The following is a 24,676-nucleotide window of genomic DNA, read 5'->3' as shown; positions in this document are numbered from 1 at the left end:
ACCTGAGCTCAATTTAGAGTTTTATGGCAAAGGTTTTGAATAGTTATGAACATGTGATTTTTCAGGAATTTTATTTTAAATAAATTTGCAGCACTTATTCGCATCTGCAGCTGATGTCAGAACAGCAGAAACTGTTGTCAGTTCACAAACGTCACTTCAGAGATTTCCCAGTACTTCTCTGTTGCAATGGGAATTTCACAATAAATAACCCCGAAAAAGCCAGAGCAAAGCAAACACTACCACTTTCTATGGTATAAATGTAGCGCTACAAAATAAAAGAGAGCGATCGACTTAGAATGTCACTTTTATAATGATTTGTTTAGCTGTAGTTTGAAATGTATGCTGAGAAAATGCAGGTTTTTGTCAATTGTCCCTTTCTTTGGTCTGCTCAGAGAGGCTGATGGCGGCTGATGAACTGAATTCGATGTTCCGAAATTATTAATATTTTAAAATAGGCACTATCCTTATAAATAAACTGCATAGTTGCAATCTAAACTTAAAAGTACATTGTGTTGTTCAACAGCTGCAATATTTGTCCTAACTGCTTGTTGCTGTATGTGAGCGCTATATATATATATATATATATATATATATATATATATATATATATATATATATATATATATATATATATATACCTTAAAATAAAGTAACAAAAATAAATAAATAAATAAATAAGGGGACGCAGTGGCACAGTAGGTAGTGCTATAGCAAGAAGGCCGCTGGGTTGCTGGTTCAAACCTCAGCAAGTTGGTGTTTCTGTGTGGAGTTTGCATGTTCTCCCTGCGTTCACGTGGGTTTCTTCCGCGTGCTCCATTTACCCCCACAGTCCAAAGACATCCGGTACAGGTGAATTGGATAGGCTAAATTGTTCGTAGTGCATGAGTGTGAGTGTGTGTGTGTGTATATGTGTATGTTTCCTAGAGATGGGTTGCAGCTGGAAGGGCATCTGCTGTGTAAAAATGTGCTGGATAAGTTGACGGTTCATTCCGCTGTGGCGACCCTGGTTTATTAAAGGGACTAAGCCGACAAGAAAATGAATGAATGAATGAATAAAAAAATATAAATACATAAATAAAGACTACATTAATGCCAAAGAAACTAAAACAGCACTTTGATTCATTTTGCAAATGCATAAAGTGATAGTTTACCCAAAAATAACAATTCTGTCATGATTTAACTTAACCTGCATGGTGTAATTGTTTACCTAGAGAATGTGAGTGAGAAACATTATCTATTTTTTTTTATTATTACAAATGTACTTTAAGAACCCTTCACTGAAAGGTTCCTTGTATAGCTTACATTGATTTTTTTAGTCTCTTTGTACAGAAGTTTTCAGTTTTTAAGTGAATCTTTATTGCTATTTTAAAGGCTGGAAATCAATGTGTCAGCTTGACTTTTTTTATTTTTTTATTTTACTCAACAGAAGGGTTAAAACCCACACGAGTGATCTCAGTGTCATTCAGATGATCTATGCTCTCCTCAGCCGTCTCTCCCTCCTGCTTCTCTCTGTCAGGGGCTGCGTCTCTTTTTAATTAAATCTGAAGAAGCTGCAGGCTTTACCCTTTGAGTCCAGATCAAGACGCAGTGGCTGGAAAGCTAGCCTGACCTCTTTAAATGGCCAAATCGCAGTCTTAATGGACAGATTGGTAGATGTCCACTGATGCCTACTAAGAATGAGCAGGTTATGGATGCACTAACTAAAACAAAAACCGCTGTGCGTGTAATAAATGCAGAAGCTCTGGGCAACAGTTGATATGATAATAATGTCTTGATCTCCACATACTCTTGTCAGCATGCATTAAGGACTGCTGAAAGTTTTTGAAAATAATAGCATTATCGCCTCTGTCCAAACTACAAAAATGTGATTTGAGAAAACGGTGACTCATTGAAAATGGTGAATCATTAACTGGAGACTCGCTCTGAAAGTGTCATCTGAATCAGTCAATCCTTAACTGGTGACACGCTCTGACCTGATCATTTGAATCAGTTATAAATTAGTAAATCATTAACTAATACTCATTATGACTGGATTGCCTAAATTAGTGAGTTGTTAACTGAAGACTCACTCCTACCAGATCTATGAATCAGTGAAACATTCACTAATAGTCGTTATGACTGGATCATCTGATTCCAAATCAGTCTGTCGCTAACTAAAGACTCGCTCTGATCTGATCATTGCAATCAGTCTATTACTAACTGGAGACTCACTTTTATCAGATCCATGAATCAGTGAACCATTGACTAATCCTCATTATGACTGGATCGCCTGAATCAGTGAGTTGTTAACTGGAGACTCGGAGATCTTACCAGATCTATGAATCAGTGAATAATTAGCTTATACTTATTCTGGCTGGATCATCTTAATATGTGGATTTTTAATTGGAGACTCACTACTACAGATCCATAAATCTGTGATTCATTAACTAATATTCATTCTGACTGGATTATATAAATTCACCTAAAGGAATAACCAGAATCAGTAAATCATTAACTGAACTCTCACTATGACCCGATCATTTAAATCAGTCAGTTACAAACTGGATATCCAGTCATTAAGGTTGATTAAGGTGATCCAGTCATGTTAAGATTTAGTAAATGATTCACTGAATCAAAGATCTGATAGGAGAGTGGGTCCTATCAGATCTTTGATTCAGTGAATCATTTACTAAATCTTAACATGACTGGATCACCTTAATTAGAGAGTTATTAACTGCAGACTCACTCTGACTGGATCATTTGAAACAATGAGTCATTAAATGTAGTCCCTCTCAATATATAAGTAACCGATAAACAAAAGAATTTGTTTTTTAATTTAACCATTTTAACAAATAATTTTCAAAATTATTATTATAATTATTTTGCTGCAATGCCAGATTTTAGGTTCTATTTATAATGGCTCTTAATAGTTCAAGACATCCGGAAGTACTTTTTTGGGAATTTTAACAGATTTATGGGTGTTGAACATCATTTAAGACAACATTAGCACCTGTTAGCTTTAACTAAATAAACCTGAATAATTTTGAGCTTTTGTCATCTTATTTCATCTTACGGGTTTAAAAACATTTTTGCGGTGGGATTAAAATCTGCTGGTAAAGTGATGACACGTCAGTTTCTCATTATTATTCATGGGGAAGTTTTCTAATTTTATGAGAAGACCATGCTTCTTAATTATTCATGACTGCTTGTGCTTTCCGATGACAGACTAATATAAACAGACCCGCTACCTTAGCCTCACATGACACATGATTTAATCGTTCATGAACGGTCGTATGTGTTTGTTTCCAAGATCCACGGGATTTGTTGCATGTTTTTCTCCGCCATGCTGTCAGGGCCACCAATACAGCCAACCTTTTTGTGTGCAGCAAGCATATTTGTCAGGAGAGCTGTACGAGAATTGGAGAATGGCGGACTTTTAACATTTGAGTTCATTACCATTCAGACTATGCATGTGCTGCTATGTTCGCACATGTTTTGAATCCTCAAGATTACCGGCAGGGTTAATGGTTAGAATAGATAGGGCAAGAGACCTGCTGCACTACTATCGACTGTGTCTGCATTCAGACCCTGAGGATTGAGGAGGAGAGAAGTCCTCATTTATAGTGTTTTTATAATTATGATTATATTTATAAAGATATAACAAATTGTGGTTATATATTATATGAAATTACAAATAGCCTATCGTAGATGTCAAAGCATTAAACTACTTACTGTTTATTTATTTGCATTTTAACTTTGTAAACTATAAAATTATGCCTCTCCTTACAATTTGAGCTGGTGGGCCCAGACAAAAGCCCCTCTTTTTCCCCTGCTCTGTTGGCCACGCCCACTCCTCCCTCTGCTCCAAGTGCTCCATGTCCATCTCAGAGCATTTTTAATAATAATAAAAAAAAATCGGAGATAGACTTAAAAAAGGGTTTCATGACCCTTTAAAGAACCACTTTTGTCAGTGTTAAAAACAGTTTTGTAACCCAAAGGAACTTTAAACACTAAGGCAGTGCAATTAATCGAAAATCCGATTTCGATTTCGGCTTCTAACGATTATGAAAAACCATTAATCGAGATAAACGATTACTGCATCATATACCGCCCCTTTTCCAGTTGTACATGTGTTGCTCTTAAAAGCGTAAAAGATGCGTGTGTGTGTGGCGCGCACACAGTCAGAAGCATGCGGTCAGCATTTGGTCTCATTCGCACACTGAGCAGAGCGCACACATCTCATCTTAACGTAAGCGCTTTAATGGTCAAAAAGGTGTCAAAACACGGTGATTAGTGATTATTCATATTAACCCTCATTTGTGTAATAAACAAACGAGTTGAGAATCAAAAGATAAGTGAAAGAGAAACCATTAAACTGACAGCGCGCAACTCCTTTCTATCATAAATCAAAAACAAGAAAATCCCTCACTGCTCTTGACTAGCTAAAGTGTTTTTCTTACAGTAAAGATGCTTAAAGCACAGTTTCTTTCATATTTTTATTCTATTGTATTTTTTTCTCTTTCCTTTGCAGGGAGTAAAAATAACTGTATATATACAGTTGAAGTCAGACTTATTAGCTCTCCTGAATATTAGCAAACCCTTTTCCCCCAATTTCTGTTAAATGGAAAGAAGATTTCTAAACATAATAGTTTAAATAATTCATAATAAATTATTTATTTTATCTTTGCTATGATGACAGTACATAATATTTGACTAGATATTTTTCAAAATACAAGCATTCAGATTCAAAGTGCAATTCAAAGACTTAAGAAGGGTAATTAGGCAAGTCATTGCATAACAGTAGTTTCTTCTGCAGACAATCAAAAATATATGCTTAAGGGGCTAATATTAAAGACCTTAAATGGATTTCAAAATATTTAAACCTGCTTTTATTCCAGCCAAAATAAAACAAATAAGCCTTTATCCAGAATATTTTTTTTAGAGGAAATACTGTTAAAATTTCTTGCTCTGTTAAACATCATTTAGGAAATATTTATTTTTTTAAAAATTCTCAGGAGCGCTAATAATTTTGACTTTAACTGATAATCGTTTTGAACAATCGTGATTACAATTATAATCAAAATAATCGTGATTATAATTTTTACCAAAATCAAGCGGCCCTATTAAACACCATAAAAAAAAAAACCTTTGCACAATGTAAACCATCTTTAAGTAGTAAATTTGACCATTTTTAATAACTGAAAAATGACTATTAAAGACTGCATTTATACTGCTTTTGTGTCATTTTAAAACATGCAAACTCTCTATTAAGTATTAATGCATGAAACAGAGCAACCAGGGCCATAGAAAAAGAGTCATACAGGCCTGGAAATCGCAAAATAAATAATCAAATAAAATGTAACTAGAGAAAAAAAAAAATTCATGCATGAAGTCTCCAGGTCTGTGGTCCCTGAATAGGAGTGGTGTGACATTATGTGGAGTGATGTATGTGTTCTACTCTCTGGTCGGTGGTGTGTAACGCAGTGTGCGGAGAGAGTAAAGGTCTGATCAGATCAGCTCTCGGCTCTCCTCAACTGCACTGCTGTCCGCACTGTGGAATAGAGACGTCTTCGTTCGCCCTCCCATCTGTCCCTCCTCATCTAGTTCTCTGTCAGTTAGCATTAAGTACACATCCCCCTGTATCATGTCATATGCGAAGTACAGGGAAACGCCACTGTGTTAAAGCATTATTAAACGCACACACATGTGCACACCTACACACACACCCACACACATTTTCTGCTCCCTTTAAAACCCGATAAATGTGATAAACAACTAAGTTATATACTGTATATATATATATATATATATATATATATATATATATATATATATATATATATATTAGGGATGTAACGGTATCAGAATTTCACGGTACGGTAATACCTCGGTATGAATGTCACGGTACGGTATTTATTGAATCATTTACAGGAAAAAACAAAACTTATGAAAATACTCCAAATAAGTGCCAAAAGTGTCAATGACATACAAATTAGCCATCTATCTGTAAGCTTTGAAACAGGAACTTCAATTTTAATAACAAAAAATTAAACCATGTAAAAAAATAAAGTTTCAATTTAGTATTGTTGAAAACTCATCACATTCAACATTTAATCACTCACTTACTCACTTAGATAGAGATGGGTTTTAAGGAAATTTATCATATAAATATAATCTGGTAAAAGCTGGTATCTCTGGGTATTTACAATGTCCCCTGCAATAGAAAAAAACCCTCTCATTTGGGACTGAGGTTTCTGGGACAGAGAGATATGACTTGGCCCAGGTTGACAGCAGTGGGTAACGTTGTGCATTGTCTTTCCCCCACTTGAGAGGACAAGCCATGAGTGAGATAGAGGTCTCTTTGCGTTACAAGTCAATGTCTGCATCAATCTGAACAGTGTGCTGTGTTTCTGTAGTCCCCATGACAGTTATTAGTCGTATTCCCCAACTTGCAGGCACGTGCACACATAGGGCTCAACCTGTGCAGTGCACATGCCCTTTTTAGTCTTGGATAGAAAGTGCTCTTGCAAAATGATCAAAAGTGCCCACGCGACGCGACACACCCTCCGTCCCGCCCTTCAGTAGGCGCGCGACAACACCGCTCTTGAGTATGCGCGCTCAACCCCCCCTCCCTGCTTTACAGTACGCGCGTGACAACACAGCTGATCAGAACGTGCGCGACAACACCGCTATTCAGTACGCGCGCGGCGACAAAACCCGCTTCAGGTTCGATCATTTTCAGCTCTTTTTCAATCCCTGCTTCTAGCAGCACACTCCATTTCCGCATTACTGGATCTGTAGCGACAACAGACCGCAAGGGATGATGGCCAAGCCTGGGCTGAATTGTAGTTTCCGCTACCTCGCGTTCGCTTCATTCGCCTGAGTAAATTTTCTCAGAAGACCTATAGTTTTACCGAGTCATGCGACTACGGTAATATCGAAAAAAAATTAATATTGCGGTATGACGGTATTTACAATACCGTTACATACCTAATATATATATATATATATATATATATATATATATATATATATATATATATATATATATATATATATATATATATATATATATATATATACATACACACACACACACACACACACACTGGTTTGAAGGTGTGTTTGCCTCTTACCGGTTGCTTATTATTATTTTTTTTTTGGCATGTTTGTGACACATTGTTTCAGATTATCAAACTAATTTAGTCATTTTAATAAAAATTTATTATTAGTTAAAGATAACAAACTAATAAAAACCTACATTAAAAATGGCATATGTGTTTACTTAAGGCAAAACAAATTGGCAAACTGTTTTGTCATGTGTGATAAAAGAGTTTAGTTTTTCTTTAATAATAAAAAATCTTTATGGTTCGTTTTGTAAACTATCCAAAAAATATAGCTTAAAGGGGCTAATAATTTTGTCCTTAAAATTGTTTAAAAATGAATAACTGCTTTTATTCTATCTGAAATAAAACAAATAAGACTTTCTCCATAAGAAAAAATATTATCAGACATACTGTAAAAATTTCCTTGCTCTATTAAACATCATATGGAAAATATTTAAAAAGGAAAAAAAATTCAAAGGGGGGCTAACAATTCTGACTTCAACTGTATTTATTACACACAGTACGCACACGTGCACACGCACGGACGCACACAACCACACGCATGCACACACACACACACACACACACACACACACACACACACACACACACACACACACACACACACACACACACACACACACACACACAGGAAACCCACACAAACGCAGGGAGAACATGCAAACTCCTCGAAGAAACGCCAACTGAGCCGAGGCTCGAACCAGCGACCTTCTTGCTGTGAGGCAACAACACTACCTACTTCGCCACTGCTTCGCCTACCTGTAGATAACTTTTTTTTTTTCATCTAATCATAAAAGATTAGATGAAATATGTTTTATGTAATAACCTTGAACAGAAATTAATGGTAAAAGTCTAAGGCTTTAAGTTTCAAGGTTTCTATTCTCGTGCATAAAATAAAAACATTGTGTGTGTGTGTGTGTGTGTGTGTGTGTGTGTGCGTGTGTGTGTATACGTGTTTTTGTGACATATCAGGGATTCAGGACACAAATCTGTATGATGACACAGGTATTACAAAAAGGAGGTGAAATATGAGGACATTGGTGACGTCCTCAATTCTCAAAATGCTTATAAATCCTACAGAATGAGTTTAAGCAGGGAGTAAAGCTGCACACAGTCTCTTGTCATGGTTGGGTTTAGGGGTGGGGTGGGGTGAGGACAATGCAATATACGGTTTGGACTGTATAAAATGAATGGAAACCTATATAATGTCCCCACTTTTCACAAAAACAAACGTGTGTGTGTGTGCGTGTGTGTGAATGTGTGTGTGGATGTTTCCCAGAAATGGGGTGCGGCTGGAAGGGCATCCGCTGCGTAAAAACGTGCTGGATAAGTTGGTGGTTCATTCCACTGTGGTGACCCCGGATTAATAAAGGGACTAAGCCAACAAGAAAATGAATGAATGAATATTTACAGGCATCATGTAATGATCTGAATTTTAAGGTCAAAGCTCTCCCATGTACTCAAGCCTTTCACAGAAAACCTTTAACAGAAAATGCTGGAACTGGAGAAATGTAAATGAGCACTTCAGGATAATGGCTGAGAGCAGTAAACATTTCACAGTATGCTTCATCTATTCTCCTTTCTTTACAGCACTGCTAAATTACACTATATGAACACTTGCTGAAGACAAAATTGAAGGGAAAATTCCCCTAAAAACAAGCAGAAAATGAAACCCAGTGTCTGGTGATGTCTATTAGTTCCAGACTTCAGGCTGCAATTGACTGTAAAGTATTTGCAACCAAGTATTAAAAAGTGAAAGTTTAATGTATGATTATTAATCTGTCCAATTACCTTTGGACCCTTAACAAGTGGGAGGCACATATGCAAACTGTTGTAATTCCTACAGCGTTTACTTGATTTGGATGTAAATACCCTCAAATTAAACCTGACCGTCTGCAGCACATTCTGTTCGTTTCATTTCAAATTCATTGTGTGGTGTGTAAAGTCAAAATTGTTAGAATTGTGTCGATGTCCAAATATTATAATAATATTTGTAATATTTCACCACAGGCCTTTAGCCAGGCTGGTGAAGGGGGTGGTTCTTTTTTCCCAAAACGTGGACGTTTTTGCAGTTATTTGCCTCATTTTCTATTTACTTAAGGTATTCTAAGACTGCATCTTATGTACTATTTTTTAGCTGGGTTAGCTTGTCAGGTGGTCACCATAACCACACTTGATGTACCAAATATATTTCCTAAAGATTAAGATAAAGGAATATGAATAATTACTTACACATGCATTACATCCTGTATCATTAGAAAAAAATATAAATCTGTTAAAGTTTTAAATTTAAAATTTTTTGTCAGTTATTAGGCAAATAAAAAAACTGGCCAGCACATTCAACTGTTCTCAGTCAGATTTTGGCCATTTCAACAACAATAAAATCAATAATAATCAACAACAACAACAACAACAACAATAATAATAATAATAAATAACAACAATAAATAATAATAATAATAATGTAGAGATGCACATTTTGTTTTCTAGCCTCTCTTGTAAAAAAGTACATTTGAAAATTTATGAATAACAATAGCCAAATTAGTATGGGCAGCTTATGGTGTTTCCTACATGTTCATTGGTTATTTTTTGTTTCAAGAGTAAGGTCCAAGATTTTGAATAAAAGTTACTTGTAAAATATTTTCTCTATTTAACAACAATTCAGTAGGTCAGTAGTAAAAGCTGACTTTACTTTCGTCAAACTGTACGTTTTTTTGCACAGCTGGATGTTTCAGAGCAATCTCAGAGCAACAGCCAACAAAGAATTTTGCTTGTTCTTAAAGCCTTTTTCCAAAGGTTAGTTCGCAGGTGTCAAACAGTTTAGCTTTAACCTTAATTAAACACACCTGATCAAACTGCAGCCCTCCAGGAACTGAGTTTGACACCCCTGGGTTATTTTAACAATTTATAATGGCAAAACAGTCTAAATAGGACAAATGAGCTCCTGTATGGGACAATCTTTTAGACCTTTGTCAGTGACTACTATTTCATGGACATCAGTAAACAAATTATTTGACTTACTCTGAATAAGACAATAATATAATTAAGGTGTTTGCATGAGTTTCTTTGTAAATGTTCCTTTCATGATCCAGTTTTGCATGTTATAACAAATAGTTTGATTAACGTCCACATTTCTTTCGGAGTTTCATGTAATTTCTGGTGTTTCTTTTTTAATTTGTAGACTTTAACTGCAGTACGGCAGATTTACTTTAATTCAGGAACACTTCATTCATGCCCCCATGTGAACTGAAGTATTGGATGTGGGTATATAGTTAGGACTGCTGGAAGAGTGTAGTTTTAATGGAATTTGATACCACACGACCAATGGAAAGCAAAAAAACCTCAAGATTTAGCGATACAGGTGTTGTTGTTCCTTCACTAACTCAATAGGTGCAGAGAATAGTGTCAAACAGCCATGTGTGTATAGGCTATCCAGTCACAAAATGAAGTCCTACATGAAGGCAAAAGTTTGATTAAGGTTTTTACATGTACTGCAATTCAATAATGTGACTAAAATCAACATACTTCACATGTCTTAATCCGATTCGTTTGATTATGATCTTAATCAGATTAAATTAATCAAAAATTGCTGTTTACATGGTAGACTCTTAATCAGAGTATTGTCTTAATCAGATAAAATTGTTGTCCATGTCAACATACTCACTGAGGAGTGGGTCTTTCGAACCACCCAAACCTCCTGGCTTTAGGCTTGCACCACAAATATTAAATAAATATAAGTTTAACAAGTACTGTATTTATTAAAAGGTTTTATCTTTAATAGAGAGCTTGGTTATTCAGACTAATTACCTACAGCTCTTATTGTTATATAAATGCCACTAAAATGCCAACAAAAGTTTAGAACTGACCTTACATCCCATAAAATACATAGTACAGTGGTTCATGGGTTCACAGTGATAGTCATTACCTAGCAACAAACCAATGCAATTTCAAAACATTTATGATGTAACACCTCATTTATTGAAATAACAGGACTTTGTCAGCTTAATGTACTCGGAATTACTGGTTTGAAAGCAATTATTTGGGAACCGATGTTTCGTAAAGCAGTGTTTCAAAAGCTTCCATCACTGTTTAGAAGTTTTTTCCTCCTGATTACACAACAGGTTCAACTTGGTCAAGTAAATTTGCTGCATTGACCAACAGCTGCTTGGTGTACACTTTTAGTTTCTTCTTCTTTTGATTGTATTGGTCCGAACCAAAATAATAATATTAAGGGCAAGGCAAGTTTATTTATATAGCACATTTCATACACAGTGGCAATTCAAAGTGCTTTACATAAACAGGAATAAAAGAAACAAGTATAAGAAAATAAAAACAAATAATAAAGCATAACAGCACAATCTGTCAGACATAGCAGAGTGCTCATTCAGTAAAGGCACAGCTAAACAGATGTGTTTTCACTCTTGATTTGAATGTGCCTAATGTTGGAGCACATCTGATCATTTCTGGAAGCTGATTCCAGCTGCGAGGGGTGTAGTTGCTGAAAGCCGATTCAGCCTGCTTTGATTGAACTCTTGAAATTTCTAGTTTATATGATTATAAAGGTCTGACTGATCTGTTAGGTTTGTATTCAGCGAGCATATCTGTAATGTATTTAGGTCCTAGGCCATTTAGTGCTTTATAGACCAGTAATAATACTTTAAAGTCTATTCTGAATGTAACTGGCAGCCAGTGTAAAGACTTGAGGACAGGTGTGATGTGCTCTGATTTTCTGGTTCTGGTTAGAATTCTAGCTGCAGCATTCTGGATGAGCTGTAACTGTCTGACTGTCTTTTTGGGAAGACCAGTGAGGAGTCCTTTACAGTAATCCACCCTGCTGCTGATAAAAGCATGAACAAGTTTTTCTAAATCTTCACTAGAAACAAAGCATCTGATTCTTGCTATGTTTTTGAGATGATAGTATGCTGATTTACTAACTGCTTTGACATGAACATTGAAACTCAGAACTGACTCCAGAGTCACACCAAGATTCTTGACCTTATTTTTTGTCGTTTGACCTTTAGTGCCAAGGTTCGCATTTACCTTGAGAACCTCATCTCTGTTCCCAAACGCAATGACTTCAGTTTTCTTTTTGTTTAACTAATAAATAGTTAAACAAAGAGTTTTAAAAACATAGTTTTAAATCAACTATGGTCCCCTGTTTACATCTATACACAGCGAGCTGAAGAAAGACACACTTCATGCGTATGCTCACTAAATTCTTCTCTGATTTTTTTTCTGTTTCTTGCAGATCTGTCTTTGTTTGTTAACAGCACCACATATACGTTTGGCATCCATATTACAGCATTTAACCAAGTTTCCATATGGATGCAGACATTTTTTGAAACAATACATAGATTTATATGAAACTTTTAGAATCCACAAAAGAAAAACATTGTGAATGTAGGATTAGATGGCAGAGTTCACACATACTCAAAGGAACCGCACTAATAATCATTATCATTAATAAAAAGCATCTCTGTTCTCTTAAGCTCTGTAAGTAAACAGCTCATTAATTTTGAAGTATGGTACTCACCACACCGCCATCTGGGTTGCGAATATACCCATATCCAATGGTCTTGTCAATAGCAAATCCAAATTCAGAGCGCCGCAGGTGGCCCACAGGAACACCATTGCGGAAAATAGCTTCCAGACCAAACATTGGCACTTTCCTGCAGGAGAAACAAACAACACATCAGTGCTGACCAAACGAAGAAACCTAAATAACATGGAGATTGGACATCATTTGCATTTATGCCAGATCTGAAAGGCCTCGTTCATATTTATCACATCAATTCACCTTCTAAAAAGTTTGTTTCAATAATTGTAGTTACTAAAGTCCAGAGCAGGCCAGAATGAAGCTCTAAGTGTGAAAAATCAGGACAAGTGCTGGACAAACTCAGAAATCTCCTTGAGAAACCTTTTCAGTCAAATGTAAAGTGATGTATTATGCTATTAGTTTGGCATTTCTGCAATTATTCACTTTCAAGCCAGACGGTAGGTAAATAAATGTCAAAAAACTTGCCAAATACTTGAGGCTATGTGATGACCAGCATATTAGTCTACTGTGTGCTTTGAATTTTAACCCAAAGAAAATATCTAAGTATACACTTTTTTTACAAGTTAATTATAAAGTTAATTAATTATACGCTCATGCTGTTTTACAGATCAAATCTACTGATTCACATTTTCACGACTGTTTACATAATATTACATTAATAGACATAACTTATTAAGATTGAAAAGGGCTTTCTGTGTGCTTAGAAAACTGTATATCAGAAGTTCAATTACATGCATAAGTTGTTTGTTGAGGCAAGAGTAACAGTCACAAGTTGTAAAGGCTCTGCCCCTTTTTTGGTAAGTTGGTGGGACCAGCAACTCATTTACATTTAAAGAGATACATGAATAATTATGTGCTTTGATTTAAAAAGAGGTGTTTACAGCAGGATACAATAAATTAAATTCCCTGTTAATCTACCATGATAATATCCTTTATTAAACAGTTGAAGTCAGAATTGTTAGCCCCTGTTTATTTTTTCCCCCAATTTCTGTTAACGGAGAGAAGATTTTTGTCAACACATTTCTAAAGATAATAGTTTTAATAACTCTTCTCTAATAACTGATTTATTATATCTTTGCCATGATGACAGTAAATAATATTTGACTAGATATATTTCTAGACACTTCTATACAGCTTAAAGCGATATTTAAAGGCTCAATTAGAGCAATTAGGCAGATTAGAGCAATTAGGCAAGTTATTGTGTAACGATGGTTTGTTCTGTAGACTATCGAAAAAAAATACAGCTTTAAGCGACTAATAATTTTGACCTTAAAATTATTTTAAAAAAATTTAAAACTGCTTTTATTCTAGCCGAAATAAAAAAAAAATATTTTCTAGCCGAAAATGATTTGAGAAATATTCAAAAGGAGGCTAATAATTTTGACTTTACTGTGTATAATACATATTTTATGTATTATATGTGATAGTGATAATGGTCATTTTGTTGTCTCTTTTTGTTTGGTATTTTGAGACTTACTCATCAACTGTGAAACAAACGATGCGTCTGCGCAGACCCTCTGCCTTTTGGGCCTCCAGTGCCGTCCGTCCCATAAAGGGAATGGAGGTCTTCAGCTTACATGTGAATGCAAGTCCTGCCTCAAGTGGAGTGTCATCAGGACGCAGATCTGCATGCCAATGCCTGTAACCTGACAAAGAGAGAGATGGTTAATAAAAAAATAAATAAATAAAAAAAAAACATCAAATAAAAAAAGATTCTTAAGTTCTTCTTAAGTTTTGATTAGGGGTGTAACGGTTTATCGTTGTACGATTTATTGCGATGCAAAAATGTCACAATATGCATCGTGGCGTTATGACGATTTGATTACGATATGACGTCCGTTTTCTCTTATTAGTTGAGCTGTTTGCACGTGAGCTACGTTCCACCTGCTGTCGCACGTGAGTTCAGATTGCAGCAGCAGTAATGTTAGCAGACCAAGATGAGTGGAGCTGAAATAGAGGATGGCCCATTTCGCTTGTACAGTCATTAGGTGCGTTCGACTTCATGCAGCGCTGCGCAGATCGATCGAAATCTGTCTTAAAGCGGTGCATTCTGGTTAGAAATCTTGTCCGGATTGATGCTGCGCCGACGCCACGTGACTGTCACATGTGGCATCAAAGTACCGCGACAGCGCTCCGAGATCAGACGGCAAACTCAGACCGTGCAGCTTCTGAAGAGCGACTGCAGGAGCTCTGATGACGACACCGATATTATACGATTGGCCGAGTTCACCACATGACAACAAACACGTGTATTTCGGGTTTATAATTGGACAAATTCCGATTCAAAAGTTTCAAAACAATTCACTTTTCATACCCTCTCTATCCTGTAAACATCTTGCTTATTAAAGACTACAAATATTTTACTGCAGTATCATCTTTTGTTAAATAATCTGGTTTTAAAGGTTAGCTTGTTTGCACAGGTTTATTTTTAACTTTTTATACAGACTACTGCATTCATCTCCATGAACGATTTAAATGATCTATTTTAGCGTATATTTTAGTGAATAACCTAAATATAAACTCAAATAAGTCTTACAGACTTGAAATAAAATAATCATCATCATTGATCCTGCCACCCTAAAGCTCTCTTAACAAATTAAATTAAAGAACTATTTTATTAAATAATTATAAAATGGTTTTATTATTATAATACAAATAAATATTTTATTTCCTGTCTAGCAGTTTATAGGCTACCTGCTCTTTCTGGGAAACTTCTAACATAGCTCACTTATTTTACCTTTTGTTCTTTTCAACATGATCTTTTTGGATTAAAATGCTTTTTTTGAAAATTCATTCATTATCCAAATAATCTCATTTATTAAGACCTAATCAAAACACCTTGTTTTGCTTTTTACATGGGAAATTTTTACATCTATAAATGTACATATATGTAAACCCTTTTTTAGCATATTCAAACAAGAAGTATTAGCCTAAAGATTGATGTTTAACTCCTAGAATTTATGCTTATTGCTTTGTATTTAATAGACCTGTTCGTTTTTATGTTTATATTAACCTCTCATTTCCTCTTAATTCTCTCATGCATTTGTTATTTATTCATAATTCTCTCTTATTGTTTAAAAAGGAACTACAGTTTGTAGAGACTGTATTCTGTTTTATTTGTAAATGTTTTGTTGTTATAGATAAAAATAACAAAAAAAATATGATAACGCCATGCGATCGGTCATCATGACTGCAGCAACTTTAAGTCCCGAAGTGTCCAGCTGTCCGGCTTGACGGCTCCGTTTTCAACTCCGCCCCCACCTGCGCTCGGCTAATCTCGTTGATCACCGGCTGCAGCTGAGCTTCATGTCGAACGCACCTATTGCTTTAGACTCGTCCGCTTTTTGACACGCATACTGGGCCAAACATCCTAAGTTATACAGTCTTCACAGTGATTTACATACTTTGCACAGCAACATGGATACCTTCTAATGCTGTTAAAAGTGTCACAGACTGTATTTATAAGGTACAATTCACCATAAAATATCCTTCTGTCTTCATATAATGATGTATTGGCGGCCGCAAAATCACACATGACGTGAGCTGACCGTGAGCTGTTACTACAGAGAGCGGACTGATAGACGCGCGCGTATGGCAAGCCTATTAGCATTTAAACCTTTGTTCTGACTATCCATAAATATATTTAGAGATATCTCTAATTATATTTTGACTTGTCATAATTATAATTCGACTAGTCAGAATGACAATTAGAGATATCTGCAATTACAATTGTACTAGTACGAAATCAGATTGGAGATATCTGCAAATGTATTATGACTAGTCATATTCCTCCATTGACTTCCATTGAAACATATTTGCAGATATCTCTAAATGAGTTTTGACTAGTCACAATTGTAATTAGAGATATCTCTAAATGAATTTAATTAAATATGAATTAATATATTTATGGATAGTCAGAACAAAGGTTTAAATGCTAAAACGGCTTGCCATATGCGCGCGTCTGCTTCAGTGAACAGAACCTGCAGGTTGTGACTAATAAAGTAGTAAACAACATTCAGTTTGTGGAACAGAGTGATCTTGGAGCCGCGTGGGAAGTATGAACAGCACTTAGCAGTGGAAATGAAACCGAAAACGTACACATTATTTAAACAATCATATCGCATTTTAGAGTTATGATTACGACGAGCATTAACCCTTTTGAGTACAGAGGTACACAAAAATGCACGTCAACATGATACACTTGATAGCGATGACATCAGCGACGCCGAAGAAATAGTAAACCTGCCTAAACTGCTGAAAAGAGCCACGACTGTCCTGTGTAATGAAAAGACGGCCACCCTGTCACTCATCATGCCCAACATGAAGACAGCCATCCATAAAAACCTCTCAGACAAATACACATCAGTTCAGGATTATCTTATAGAACTGCTGATTACCTGGAAATGTGGATTTTTTTTTGCACACACAAAAAACGTGACCAAGCAAAGCCTTAAGCTCCTTTGCACCTTTACTTAAATTGTTCCTTAATTTTGTCTCTGTCATTTCAATAATATTTTTTAAGAAGTTTTTTTAATTGTCTTATTTTCCAGAGACAGGCCTGTTTAATTTATTTTCTTAAAGAAGGTTCAGTTTAACAAGTTGAAACAAAAGAAATACATAAAACATAGTTTACATGGTAAAATTTGCATTTCAGTTTAACTTTCAATTTTTTTCCCCAAATATCGTGATACACATCGAATCGTGAACATTATATCGTGATACACATCGTATCGTGAGCTGAGTGTATCGTTACACCCCTAGTTTTGATAATAAATTACATTTTAAAAGTTTGTGATCAGTAAAATTGTATTTATTCAGCTTAGGTACATTACATTAAATTAAAAGACATTTCTATTCCTAATAATCTAGTAATAATTATTGTTCTTTTGGACCTTTAATTAATGAAAAAATAAAATAAACAGCATCTTAAATATATATATATATATATATATATATATATATATATATATATATATATATATATATATATATATATATATATATATATATATATATATATATATATATAAATGGATAGAGGTTATAACTTTAATTATTTTAAATCATAATAATAATTGCAAATAACAATTTTAGTTCTTTTTATCAAATAAATGCAGGCTCTGTAAGCATTAGAAACTTAAACAAGTAAAAAATAAGGCTTTAATTTAGAGGATCATTGGATTTAGGGTTCAATCTAAAGGTATTTTTATTTATTATTTAATAAAACTTTTGAAAATATCCTTTCAGTAAATAATTTTGTTAAATAAGTAAATTTATACTTTACCCTCTTCTAATAATGTCACTATGTCAAACTTTGCCCTACTTAAAACACAAAACAAAAACTTAATTAATTTTACCAAAAAAAAAAAAAAAAAACTAAGACTAAAATAACTAAAACCTATTCATCATAAAATGCATTCATTTTTCTATGATTGAACTTTTGGACACTTTTAATTTCTTAATTTGTCCAATTTACCAATACAAAAAAAATAAAAAAACAACAAAAAAACCTATCCATTGGGGTTGGGTCGATAGACGCATCGTGATCCTCGCCCCAACCCCATCGTAGCAACACCTGTTACCGAAAAATACACACTTAGGCCCGGTTACACTAATATGTCTTAGTTTTAAAATGGCATTTTAGAACGAAAATGATTCATGTCCACATTGGTGTTTCTCCTAGCATTTCTGAACAGCCCTCCACTAAAAACGCATATCACGTGACTACACACACAAACACAGTCATGCGCTGCAGGGTATGCGCATGTCTGAGCTCCACCAGAGAGAAGTGCACATCGGACAGTTTATTAAGGGTGTACCTCTGGATCACGTCTCACTATAGTTGTTAAACGTAATATTTAATTTAACTCGTCTCTATCTGATGACTCTCCTGTCTTTTGAATCTATCAGGTAACTAGTCACAGCATCAGTACACTGCTTCAATCTTTCACTTTCATGCTTGTTCTTAGTAATTTTAGAGAAAACCTCACATACTGTTGGTTGGTTCTTGTTGGTTGTGCACCTTTTTTACCAACCAAGTTTGTCGACGCCATTATAACGACACCAATCACTTTGCGTATTCATGCCAGAGTGTCGCGAAATTAGTGATTGACAGATGGTAATGTGTGTGTAACTTATCTTTATTTATTTATGCTTTGGTTATGGGTAAAAAAAAAGACCATGCGAGTCAGGAAGTTGAAACGGTAGGCTAAAAATAATTGATTCGTTATGAATGAATGAATTATTCATAAATCATTAATTCACCACTGCCTATGACGACGATGTCATCGTCCATCGAGATGTTTCAAATTAGACATTGCACGATGCCAAATTGGTCGACATCACCCAACCCTACAATCCATTATGCAGGAATGAACTTAATTCTTCATTATACTTAGCCATTCAGTCAGGTAGCACATTTAAACCCCAAACACACAAGATCTGACCTACATAGTGAACAAACACTGAAGCTGAGTTGAGTCTCAGGAGTGCAGTGGAAGTGCTGAAGTGTACAGCTCTAGTAATAAGTCTTTATTGTGCCTTTTCTGTCTAGTTTCCCATTAATTCCACAATGCATCAGAGACACCAACCAAACCACAGCACGTCTGAACTATTATCTCCACCTGACCTCCAACAGCATGTGTGCATTTCGACCAGTGCTGGTGAGTAAAAACTGCTGTGGTAGATGTTTTGCTTAAAGCTGTATTGAAAGAAGCACTGAGAATGAATTATATATGTGGCTCTATTGGACAGATGCACAATGCTGCTTTACGCTCGCAGTATAAACTGAAATGTATCTCCTGGAGGTTTTAAAGAACTTTAAAAGATCAATCTAGATCTACTGAGCAAAACTTTTAGCAAACACTCTATATCAGATGAATCTCCAAGCAAATCAACTGATTCTGACAGGCACTAACACGCTAAAAGCACACTTAGGTTTATTGGAAAAATGTGGCTCTACAACTCCTAAAGCATGCTTAGAAGTACAAAATATTTACAATTTGCTGCAGATTTCAACTGAAATCAATATTAGAGATAATAAAATAAGATTTGATTAATTATATTCACTTCCTAGATGACTTGACTTGGTCATAGTCTTATGGTTCATCTGCGTATGGCTTTTCCAACATAATAAACTTGCTCAGTAGCTTACCTGGTACAGTGTTACATTTGTGATTTAACTGTGCATATCTGTGCAAATAATAAAATTTTGTCCAAATTTAAAATTTGCACAAGCCTGGGTACACATTTTTAGTGCAACACCTAAATAAACAGATCATCAACATTTCAAGATCTGAGATTTATTTAGGAAATATAGGCTTTTGAAAATATTTGGCTATGCCTATTTTGTAAACGACCCTATTATAGTGGTTAAAAAAAATTAAACTTTTGGGGGAAAATATTATTGATCTATACAGTTCAAATTTCAGTTAACCTTTTGATTTGTATGATCAAACTTCAGTAATTAGAAAGCTGCATATAATCAGTTGCTAAATTCAAATAAACTTTTCCGTGATGGCTGGCTAATGTTTCTTTCAGGTTTCAGCCATTTAAAGACACATAAGGTGTTAGCAAAGCATAACGTTTATGGTTTGTAAAAAAAAATGCTGATGTCTATGGAGATGGCTATAAAAATTATTTTTAAACATAAAAGGACAATGTAATTCACATTAGATACACACTCTCTAGGTTATCTAGTATGCTTACTCTATTCTTCTCGCAGTTAAACAGATGATTATTTCTGGAGAAGTTGATTTATTTACACGTCGTAGATCCAGCAGCTCTAATCTTTCTACTGCAGCACTGACCAGCATAGAGCTTTTATCACTCGCCTTACAGTAGATCAAATAATATAGCCATTATTAAGATGTTTAAAGGGCAAACATATGTGAATGCAGATGCTCACCTCAGTTAATTTTGCTAACATACAACCAGCGTCAACCAACAAGAATATTAACTGTTAACTGGTCAGATTAATATTAATTTATTATTTAATTTTAAAAAATGGAATTGACGTGCCTATTTTGTGTGACACGTTAAATATTGCATTTTAAAATACTGATGCAATACATGCAAACAGCAGCATGCAGAACATAACAGAGCATCTTCACGCACCTGTAGTGTTTCCAATAGGATAGAAAAAACAGGATAAACTAATGAAAAATGATAAAAGAAACAGGCCTGCCCAAGATATTTTTCATATTAATGGCTGTCTCTTACCTGTATGACCAGAATAGGAGTTTGTCAGACTTGTTTCCAGTGTGTGTTGGGCTCCGGCAGGGCTGCCCTTTGTCACCAATTCTGTTTATAATTTTTATGGACAGAACTTCAAAGCGTAGCCTTGAGCTGGAGTGGGTCCGGTTCAGGGACCACAGGATTTAATTTCTGTTATTCGCAGATGATGTTGTTCTGTTGGCTTCTTCGAACATGTACCTTCAGCATGCACTGGGGCAGTTTGCTGCACGGTGTGACGTGGCTGGGATGAGAATCATCACCTCCAAGTCCGAGGTCATGGTGCTCCACCAGAAATAAAGTGGTTTGCCATCTCCAGGTTGGAGGAAAGTCCTTACCCCAGGTGGAGGAATTCAAGTACATTGGGGTTTTGATTACGAGTGAGGGAAGGATGAAGCGTGAGATTGACAGGCAGATCGGTGCAGCGGCAACAGTAATGCGGACCATGTACTGGTCCGTTGTGCTGAAGAAGGAGCTAAGCCGAAAGGCAAAGCTCTCGATTTACCGGTCAATCTATGTTCCTACTCTCACCTATAGACATGAGCTTTGAGGCATGACCAAAATGACAAGATCTCAGATACAATCGGCTGAAATGAGTTCTTCGTAGGGTGGCAGGGCACACCCTTATAGACAGGGTGAGGAGCTCTGACACCCAGGAGGAGCTCGGAGTAGAGCCGCTGCTTCGCCACATCGAGAAAAGTCAGCTGAGGTGGCTCTGGCATCCCCAGGACGCCTACCAAGGCATGTCCCACCGGGAGGAGGCCTTGGGGAAGACCCAGGACATGCTGGAGGGACTATGTCTCTTGGCTAACCTGGGAACGCCTTGGGATCCCCCAGGAGGAGATGGAAGTATCTGGTTAGAGGGAAGTCTGGGGTTCTCTCCTAAGACTGCTGCTTCCGCGACCCGGCCCCGGATATGATAATGATAAGATGATGATAACTGATACCATTAATCGGTTACAAACACACCCTTTCGCTTAACCGTTAATTTGGTTATATTGAACACCCCTATATGTGAAAGCATGTTCTTACACATATTTAAGGATAGTATCAAAAAATAAAAAACTCGACAGCACCACCCAGTATTCAGTAAAAAAAAAAAATTTCAGAATTGAAACTGGCGACATTAATGTACATTAAATGTTGTATGAATTCTTTCAAATTCATTGGATGATAGCAGCCAGGCTTTTATTAATTGATTGATTTTTAGATATACCAGTCTCCCCATAGATAAGTGTAGCACTTTGGACAACTTTTCATAGTCAGACTCCATAAAGTAGTTAACATTCCTGTGCAAATTACTTCATCAACTATTAAAATTGTCAATGAATGGTATTCTTAAGTCGGTAGACAATTGATAATTCTGATAAAATATTGAATTATGAGATTAAGTCATACCTTTCTCAATGCTCAAAGAGTCAATGGCCCGGTAGCCGGCATTACAGATGCCATATTTAGCTCCCGCGGCCATGACAGCGTTGTAGACAGGCAGACAGGACTCTTTCGGGATGTGAAGCTCCCAGCCCATTTCACCCACAAATGACAGACGCATGGCTCTCACCTACACAAAACAGTGGAAAAATATATGAGTGCAAAAACAATTCTGAAGGTGTACTGTACACTTCCATACTATAAAATAGGTGGAAAAACCGTGAGTAAAGTGGTACTGTATGTGTGGAGTAATAGTATACAGAAAACAGTAAATACCCTGATGACTGGAAGTACTACTTTGGGAAGTATGCATCTTATGGACAATATCCTATAAGGCCATGTGAGAGAATGTAAGAACAGCAGTGAAGCAATGCAATTGATGTTTAAGTCACATGGCTGTGACAACATGGCAGATAAAGTGTCCCGAGTGCGTTTAAAAACTATATACATTAATAAAAAAGCACAAGTCCTTTTAAACAGTCGTGAAGCCAGTCATAAGGGTGTCATCTGTATAGTATGCCATTTTGGATGCAGCACATTTGTTAGCACATGTGTGTAAATAAGTGTATTGCAACTTATATTATTAAAAGACCCATAATGATTAATTTTAAAAAGTAACTGTTTAATACTCTTACTAAAAATGATAAAATTAAAATAAAGGCATATAAATAATTAACCTTTCTCTAAAATCTGAATAATTTTTTCAAATATTACTCAAGTAATGTGTAACAGAGCACGGACATTTTCTCACAATTTCCTGTCATTTTTATTTCTTCTGGAGAAATTCTTATTTCTTTTAGTTTGGCTAGAGCAAAAACAGTGTTTGATATAAAAAACAAAAACAAAAGCAAAAATTAAAGATTAAGGTCAGTATTATTATTTTATTTATTTAATTATTTAATTAAGTTTCAGCTCAATAATCTGTATCATAGCATCTTACTGCTAAAATGCTTAAAATGTTAACAAAAGAAGAAAAAACATATTAACTTAATAATTGATTCAAATTTATTTTTAAATATTCAGAAATGAAACATCTCATTTTTCTCTAGAGCAAACAGTAATCACACATAAAATGACCTTACCTTTCTCTAAACAAGTGAACTCAAATTAGGGAGAGAGTGTAGCTTACAGAACACTTAGCAAACTAAAAGGGCTAAAACAACTCTGAAATTGTACTTTGCTGTTGCTTGCTACTAGATTGTCTGACTTTTTAGCAAGACACTCATCACTTAATTGTGTTCACTTAATTGACTAGTAAGACTGTCACATACACATGGCAGTCACACATTTGCTCTGGGCAGGGGAAATTAAATAATTTAAATAAAATTTCTTATCGCATCCTTTTGCGATTTGATTTCTAATAATTGCACAGCTCATGTCAAAGACAAAAGAAATTGGTTATTAAAGCTATGCTCAATGTCTGTTATAAAGCAGTTGGTAAAAGTTTTTAAAAGAATTTAAATTTCACAGAAGGGCTAATGATCTTGCCTTAAACTCTATTTAATCATATTATTATGCACTTTCTGCTAGCATTTTCTACTCTACAGTAATTTAAATTGCATCCTTTCCTTGTTGTGCAAAGCTGAATTTTTCCATCATTACACCAGTATTCAGCATCACATGATCTTTCAGAAATCATACTAATCTACATAAAACCAGCATTCACTGAAAATATTTTTCTGTAACATCAAAAATGTGTTTGATGTCCCTTTAGATTAAGTGAATGCATCCTTGCTGAATAAAAGTACTGAATGAACTTCCTCTGAAACTAAATCTAATTGGCTGCAAGCTTCAAAACAGTAGTGTGCATGTAAAAGCCAATTTACAATCAGTTTTCGTTTAAAGATCTTGTCTTGATTCCAGTACAGCAGTGATACAGTACATTATAAACAGGATTATTTTCATAAAGCGAGTGAGAAAACACCGTGACAAATGAGGTGAGCACAGTTTCTGAGGATCGTGCCATCTGTCAGGCCTCGACTACCTCCAGCTGCCTTCATCCTTCTAGAAAAAAAGCTAAATCGTTCATTAAACAGGCCCGAGGTACCTGCGTCTCTCTCTTACAGAACACACATTAACATCCAACCAGAGAGAATCAACAGCCTTAAACAACAGCACAACACAGCAGATAATAGTCTGGCCACTTTCCAGAACCTGCAGCAGAAACGCACGCTTTTTTCCAATGTGTGTTTGCACTGAACAGAAAGAAGAGCTTAATTGTGCCAGTCCTAAGGGCTTGAAATCAATCTGGCAGGCCTGGGATCATGGGAAGGGCACCATTATCAGCCAGCTACAAGCACTGCACTCTTCACTGTAACCTGCAGGGAGATACAGTGAGCGTGCCGAGAGT

The 24,676-nt window shown here is 35.6% G+C and overlaps 1 protein-coding gene across 3 annotated transcripts in view; it reads right to left on the bottom strand.

Annotated features, from left to right (window-relative positions):
- Positions 1-24,676, bottom strand: part of sardh (sarcosine dehydrogenase) — a 175,979-nt gene that overhangs the window by 3,699 nt on the left and 147,604 nt on the right. For all 3 annotated transcript variants that reach the window (XM_087269124.1, XM_087269125.1, NM_001326686.2), the window contains 3 exon segments: positions 22,294-22,456; positions 14,141-14,309; positions 12,640-12,775 (listed from right to left, as the gene is read on the bottom strand). In XM_087269124.1, coding sequence (XP_087125250.1) covers positions 12,640-12,775; positions 14,141-14,309; positions 22,294-22,456 — 468 coding nt within the window.

The sequence above is a fragment of the Danio rerio genome, chromosome 10 (assembly GCF_052040795.2).
Source record: "Danio rerio strain M-AB ecotype USA chromosome 10, GRCz13ab, whole genome shotgun sequence".
NCBI lineage: Eukaryota > Metazoa > Chordata > Actinopteri > Cypriniformes > Danionidae > Danio > Danio rerio.
The sequence above is the reverse complement of the archived record's forward strand: the minus strand, read 5'-3'. Positions and strand labels throughout refer to the sequence as shown.